Below are 7,842 nucleotides of genomic sequence, written 5' to 3' on the forward strand. Positions count from 1 at the left end.
AAAAACCACGGAGGAAAACGAGGAGTACGTTTGTATGGAGAAATGACCAGTCCCGTTGGCTCTTAAAGTCGCGCTAGATGCATGGAGTTGCGCTCGAGAACGCAATTCATGCTAGTAGGTCAGGTAGTATACAAACTAAAAAGGCAATATACAACTTGCCCCTAAATACCAGCAAAGGTTCAAAGCAAGTCCTATCTGAATGTCGTCTGACTGAATTAAAAATGTAGCTTTGTTGTGGCTTTCGGTAACTGTTTGCGCAGCCCGAGCGCATTGATTCCACGGGGCAACCGACAGGAACGTCAAACGTTTGAAGTGGCCCTTTGCAGGTAGCCGTCCACAATCAAGGAATAGCTGTGTCGACAGCTCTGGTAACAGCTGGATGATTTATTTTGGAACTAACGTTCCGTCAGTAAAGCTCTTTTTTAAAGTATAAAGCATATGATAAATTAATAAGAATTTTGCCAAAAAACTAAATAAGTACAAAATTAAAACAGGGAAAAGACACAAAAGCAAAAACACCCCAAATTTGAAAAGTCAAAAGGTGGCAAGTTCGTCACTTTTTGTCGGCAATTAAAAGTGAGCGTGCATGAACTGTAGGATGAAAAACTGCTGTTTAGTGACGTATTTCCTAAATAACATAAACCACTATTTTCTTATTATATTAAAATCACTTAGGTATGTCCCATTGGTTTAAAAAAGGAAGGTAACAGAATCCTACACCCGAGGATGGACGTTATTCACGAAATGTATCTGTTACAAACGCGGATATTTCTGTAGTGCCATTCATACCGACGCCGACGCGTGTCCGCATTTTTAGGTCAAAAATAACAAACGAGGTTGGGTGTTTGTATTCAGGCACTGAAATTGGAGAAAATATCTTGATACGATTATTAAACAAAATATTAAATCATATTTCTTATTAAATAGAAATAGAAAACTTCTATGACATTCTAATAATTGGTAATTACTATTATTATTTTACGTGTTAAAAGACACGACCGCTGTTCCGTACAAACGTAGTCTCCATTTTCCTGTCTAGCTGGATATTAACATTATAGAAAGTATGTTTACACAATTTTATGTATATTGTCCATAGCTTCGATTGACTTTTTTCGATTTTTTGAGTTTTATAAGAGTTACGAGGGTCAATTTCAACAGTACTAGTTTTTTGTGTCATTCCGGTGTAATTCTTTATTTACGTTTCTTCGATGTTTCTTTTAATGTCAATCGACACCTCAGACTGTTCTTTGATAAGCCTCTTACAGAGCACTTGATATCTTAAGCCTTTTGAGAATTATCGGAGATTAAAAAAAATTACTCGCACGTGAATGATAAGTATACACAGGAATGATATAACACTCCACCTGAATGACATTTTTCCACCGGAATGAAAAAAATGACTCGCACGTGAATGATAAGTATGCAAAGGAATGATATAACACTCCACCTGAATGACATTTTTCCCAACGGAATGAAATAAATAAACACAGGAATGATATCTATACACTAAAATGAGAAAAATGCTAAGAACTGCCTAAATCAGCCAAGTTCAATAATTAACCGAAAATTTATTTCGAATGCCCATGTTCTATCTAGCATATCGAGTATTTCTTTAAAAAGTGCCACTTTTACTAAATTATGGGCACAATTTATGGTACTTCTACTCGAGATAACAAGCTCTTTCAATTTAAAAACGAAAAAATTGTCCCACAAATTTAATAGGTACAATTTTAGAATTTCCATTTGAGTTACCGCAATACAAAGCCTATAGAAATAAGCAATACAGTAGAAAGTACAGTACGACGATGAAGCTCACGAATTTCCTGAAACTGCGCCAGTAATAAAGAAGTCGTTTTACATGGATGATCTAATGGTAGGAAATGAAAACATAGAAGAAACGAAGAAAATGTGCCATGAAATCAAAGAAATAATAAGAGGAGGATTTCAAATGCAAAAATGGTCTAGTAATTCCGATGAAGTTTTAGAATATTTGAAAGAAGACAATAGTACAAGAGACACGCTAGAAATCAAAATGGACAAAATAATAAAGATTCTTGGTTTCACCTGGAATAGACAAGACGATACGTTTGAAATTACAGTAAACTTACCTGAGATGAGAAGTCCTATAACAAAGAGGTCTGTTATAGGACTGTCACCTGTAATAATAACTGTTAAAGTTTTAATTCAGAAGTTATGGTTGAGTCATCTGGGTTGGGATGATGAGTTACCATCGGACTTGACAGACGAGTGGATTTGCTAAAGGGAACAACTGATACATTTACAAAACGTCAAGGTTCAGCGTTGGTTAAACATGACACGAGAAGATGATCACATTGAGCTGCATGGACTCAGATGCATCCACTCAAGCTTATGCAGCCGTGACGTACTTGAAGGTTGTTAGAGGTAGTGTAGTACACGTCTCTATGATCGCGTCTAGAACTAAAGTCGCACCATTGAAGCAACTTTCTGTTCCAAAATTAGAGCTTTCTGTGCAGCCTTATTAGCAGAATTGATCAGTGATGTCGCAGAAATTCTGAAGATTCATAAAAATAAAATATTTGTTTGGACAGACTCAATGGTCGTACTAGCTTGGCTGCAATCTCAACCTAGTCGCTGGAAAACATTTGTAGCAAATAGGACAGCAGATATTACACGATTGATAGATAATGATCGTTGGAGACATGTGCAATCTGCTGACAATCCTGCGGACATCGCGACAAGAGGAGTCAAAGCTCAAGAATTAGCTACACAAGATCTGTGGTGGAGTGGGCCAGAATGGCTTAAGAGAGATCAAGTTGAATATGAAAAAAGAGAAATTGCACAAACAGAATTAGAATCAAAAACGACATGTCATGTACTTGTAGATGAAAAGCCTATATGGGAGAGATTTTCAACAATGTCACGAATGAAGAGAGTGCTAGCTTATTGTAGAAGAATGTTGACCGAAAGAAAAAGAGAACTAGAAGAGAATAAACACATAATAGTTAAAGAAATGGAAAAAGTGGAAGAACAATGTATAAGGTTCTATCAAAATTTAGTATATGGAAAAGATATAAACGATTTGAAGAAAGATGGAAGAGTTAAGAAAAGAGGTACCCTAATCACACTTGCACCATTCTTAGACGAGAAAGGTTTGCTAAGAGTGGGAGGACGTCTTCAAAATGCCTCAATGTCTGAAGAGACAAAGCATCCAATTATTATTCCACGCAACCAACATATTACAAAATTAATTGTTAATGAGGCCCACACTAGAACACTTCATGGTTGGAACCAGTTAATGATGACTTACGTGAAAACCAAATATTGGGTTATCGGCTTAAAGTCATCCATTCGAAAATGCATTTACAATTGCAAGACCTGTGTTGTAGACAAAGCTAAAGTCAAGAATCAGTTCATAGGCCAGCTGCCAACAGTCAGAGTTAACCAAAATCGTCCCTTTTTAAATAGTGGCGTTGACTATGCTGGACCTATTTTAATGAGAACATCTAAAGGCCGAGGACATCATGCGACCAAGGGATACATTTGTTTGTTCGTATGCATGGCTACGAAAGCTATTCATCTTGAGGCTGTATCGGATCTAACTTCACAAGCTTTCATAGCTGCTTTTAGAAGATTTGTTGCGCGCAGAGGCCATTGTAAAGATATTTGGAGCGATAATGGTACCAATTTTATTGGTTCTGCTAAAGAGTTGAAATACATGTTCGAACCTGGGAAAAACAATTTAGCCAGCGAGGTGGCAGAACTGCTAGCGACTGAAGGGACAACGTGGCACTTCATACCCTCAAGAATGCCTTCATACGGAGGCCTGTGGGAAGCGGGAGTTCAGTCTGCCAAACGACATTTAGCCAGAGTAAATAAGGATACTAAACTGACTTATGAAGAATTAGCGACTCTGTTGACCCAGGTCGAGGCATGTCTAAATAGTTGTCCTCTTTGTGAAATAGACAGTACCACAAGAGTCCCACTGACGCCAGGACATTTTTTAGTGGGTGAGCCCTTGGTCAGTGTTCCAGACTTAAATTACGAACACAAAAAAGTCAATATACTTACCAGATGGCAGTTAGTACAGAAGATGACACAGAACTTTTGGCGCCAAGGTACAGCCGGAATCTTATTTTGTCGGACTTGGCGGGGGCATGGCAGTGCCCCCAAATAATACTTAAACACAAAAGTGAAGCTACTTTTGATATCATTCCGGTGTTATTTTCATTCTGGTGGGTATTAAAGCCATTTTACTACACCGAAATCACCGGAATGAAATTGATGGAATGATAAACCGAGGTGAAATAAAATTATAAAAAAATAACTAAATCCCACATTCTTTAACTATCCCGACATTTAAACTCACAAGTACAAAATACACGATCTGTAAATATTTGAAAAATAACAAATATGAAACAAAAAACATATAGCAAACTCCGGAATGATTTTTTTTATCTCAAATCGTATAATATGAATGGCAGATACTGTGTGAAACACGCATAATTATCATGTAGCGCAGTGCAAAACTGGCCTTATTTTATTTCGCCATCTGCGCATGGCAACACCCTCTCTCTTCCTACCAAGCTCTGCAATGAGCACCACACTATGTAAGCCTTTAAAGATTATGATAAATAATAAAACAAGAAAACAGTGCAATTACAGTCTTTTCTATTCAACATCATCTCTCTCCACCTTTACATGGTGCCGAAAATATTCAGTTCTACTTAATCTCCAACGGGCTGGGCCGGTAAACTTCGTGTCCGCGTGCGCGATGCGCACACGCCATAATGGCGGCCGAAGATATCAAAAAATTAATTGCAGCCAGAGGCCAATGTAAGGCTTCTATGACGAGAATGGAGAGGTTTCTCCAACAAGAGCCTCAATTATTTACTGTGGAGAGCTTGAATACTAGAAAAGCGTCAATGAACACCGTTTTCCAAAAGTATCAAGACGTATGCGTGCAATTATCAGTATTAGAGCCAGAACATCACAAAGACGACTTGGACGACGACACAGAAGATCGATTTTACAGCATTATGACCGCTTTAGAGTGCGCGTTAAATGTAATAGAAAAAACAGCCCAACAAAATACACAGACAGCAGAGGGCACTGGAAAAGCAGCGCGCTTGCCTTCGCTTGATATACCTGTCTTCGACGGGCGGGACGTCGCGCTCTACAAATCATTTATCGAGATGTTTGAGGCTGTAGTACATCGCGACGCGCGAATACCTGTCGTCCAGAAGCTGTGCTTTCTGAAAAAGTACTTAAAGGGCGAGCCGCTACAGCTTATCGACAATTTACCCATAATTGGAGCATCATATGACTCTGCACTAGAACTACTCAAGAAACGGTATGACAACCCAGCATTAATCATCAGCAGCCACGTCAATACACTCCTGGACATACCAGCGTTGCACCGAGGCACTGCTCTACAGCTGCGAGACATGGTGGCCAAGGTCCGGCAACATCTCACCGCGCTACAAAACCTTGAGCAGCCAGTCACATCATGGGACGCCATCCTAGCCTGCATCTTGTTAAGAAAGTTAGATTCCTTCACCGTGAGATTGTATCACTCCGAGAGGGACAACAGCGAGCAACACACTGTGAGTAGCTTACTTAATTTTTTAGAAAAAAGAGCTGCGGTGTTGGAGGCGAGTCCAGCTGGTAGTGAAAGCTCGTATGTCAAAGCTAAAGTAACAGCTCATGCGGTGACAGCCTCGCCTGCCCCGGCAGCTTCTGCAGTAACTATCACTGCAGAAAAATGTGTTGTGTGTAGTCAGCAGCATAGGCTCTATAAGTGTCCAAAATTTAATTCCATGCCAATCAACAATAGGTTGGACATTGTCATCAAACATAATTTATGTAAAATATGTCTTGGACCTCACTCAAAAAAATGTAGATACACATTTAAATGTGCAGAATGTAGTTCCAGGGCCCACAATACTTTGATACATGAAAAAGTTAAGCAAACAACTGATGAAGAGCCGAGTCAGAGTCAATCAGGTACTGTCAATTTACATACCAGTGCTAAGAAGGTCACCAAGGTATTATTGCCCACTGCTAAGGTATTAGTCTCTGATGTACACAATAACAAACGCATTGTTAGGGCACTTTTAGATTGTTGCGCACAGACAAGTTTTTGTACAGCGGAGTTAGCTAGTAAACTAGGCTTACCGCAATCCAATGATCCAATAAATATTGGCATGCTTATGGAACATAGTAGCAATGTTAATAAAAGCATCAAGCTAACCGTCCATTCTAGGGTTCAGGATTATAAGATTGATGTTGACTGCGCTATTGTACCCAAAATAACTTCAGCACAGCCACAGCAAGCCATAGACTTGGCCAAGCTGATTTTGCCCAACGCTATTACCTTAGCTGATGATGAATTTAATGTTCCAGGCGAAGTTTCCCTCCTTCTGGCTGAAAGGTTGAGGCAGGCCCTGAGGATCCAGTGCTGCTGAACACGCGCCTTGGATACATCGTCTCGGGCAGAGTAAGTGTGAGTCCATCATACAATTTTAATACAGTTGCTATGCATACAATGGTTAATCCTGATCTTGACTCTTGTGTAAGGCAATTTTGGGAGGCCGAAAAGGTCCCTGAAGCATATCCAGAAAGCATGCCAGAGCAGGAATATTGTGAGAAGATTTTTTGGAGACAACCTCATTGAACAGGGATCGCTATGAGGTTACTCTCCCATTAAAAGTTAATTTTAGCGAAATAGATCCTTCTAACTCCTTTGTAATTGCTTTGCAAAGATTAAATAATCTTCAAAAAAGGTTTGCAAAGGAACCTGAGTTTCATAACTTATACAAACAATTCATACAAGAATACCTTGATCTAGGTCACGCCAAAGTAATTGATCTAAAGGACTGTGACCCTACAGAGCAACCGGTATTTTACCTGTCACATCATGGAATTCTCCGGCCCGACAAAATTACAAATAAACTCCGGGCTGTATTTGATGGTAGTTTCAAAACTAAGGCAGGCCACAGTCTCAATGACTATTTATGCAATGGCCCTGTAGTCCAAAACTCATTATTTGATATCATGATGCTTTTTCGCACATACAAGTACACGGTGCAGTGTGACATACGTCACATGTACCGCATGATATCTATGCACCCTGAGCATAGACGCCTACAAAACATTTTGTGGCGGGCAGATGACACTTTACAGTGTTTACAATTACAAACAATAACTTATGGATTAAAAAGCAGTGCCTACCTTGCCACAAAGTGTCTTGTAGAGCTAGCAAAAAAATACAAGGCTCAATATCCATTGGCCAGTGAAGCTATCATCAAAAACAGCTATGTAGATGATGTGCAAGGCGGCTCAGATACACTTCAGGGAGCTTTACAACTAAAAAGTGAACTTATTTCTCTAATGAGCAAAGGTAGCTTTCAATTACATAAATGGATTTCCAATGAGTCAGAAATATTGCAACATATCCCTCAAGAAAAAATTGGCCTTGCCAAGCAGGATATTGATCAGGATAAATCAATTGTTAAGATCTTAGGACTATCTTATGATGCCCGAGAAGATGCATACAAAATGAGTGGCCGTGTACTCACCTCTCCTGAGGTGCCCACTAAAAGAAATGTACTGAGTTCTATCAGCAGACTCTATGATCCAATGGGTTTTGTCGGACCTTTAACCGTCAAGGCAAAACTTATCTTACAACAAATATGGCAATACGATTTAGAATGGGACTCTCCCCTGCCACCTGAACTAGTAAAAATATGGCAGACATTCTATAATAATTTGGTTAACATGCCTGTCGTGACCATACCGCGGTACATAAATGTGTCTGAAGCCACTAGCATACAGCTTATAGGATACTGTGATGCATCAGTT

The 7,842-nt window shown here is 39.4% G+C and overlaps 1 protein-coding gene across 1 annotated transcript; it reads left to right on the top strand.

Annotated features, from left to right (window-relative positions):
* Positions 1 to 4,769: 4,769 nt before the first annotated feature.
* LOC134806061 (uncharacterized) lies at positions 4,770 to 6,446 on the top strand. Its single transcript, XM_063779283.1, has 2 exons — positions 4,770 to 5,659; positions 6,245 to 6,446. The coding sequence occupies exons 1-2, from the start codon at positions 4,770 to 4,772 to the stop codon at positions 6,444 to 6,446; spliced, it is 1,092 nt and encodes a 363-aa protein (XP_063635353.1).
* Positions 6,447 to 7,842: the final 1,396 nt, after the last annotated feature.

This window comes from Cydia splendana, chromosome 1 (assembly GCF_910591565.1).
Source record: "Cydia splendana chromosome 1, ilCydSple1.2, whole genome shotgun sequence".
Taxonomy (NCBI): domain Eukaryota; kingdom Metazoa; phylum Arthropoda; class Insecta; order Lepidoptera; family Tortricidae; genus Cydia; species Cydia splendana.

Bases quoted from the DNA above. Each gene is read 5' to 3' on its own strand.
- LOC134806061 (XM_063779283.1), top strand. From the start codon at position 4,770: ATGGCGGCCGAAGATATCAAAAAATTAATTGCAGCCAGAGGCCAATGT. The intron at 5,660-6,244 runs GTATGTCAAAGC...CGTCCATTCTAG, and splicing joins CCAGCTGGTAGTGAAAGCTC to GGTTCAGGATTATAAGATTG.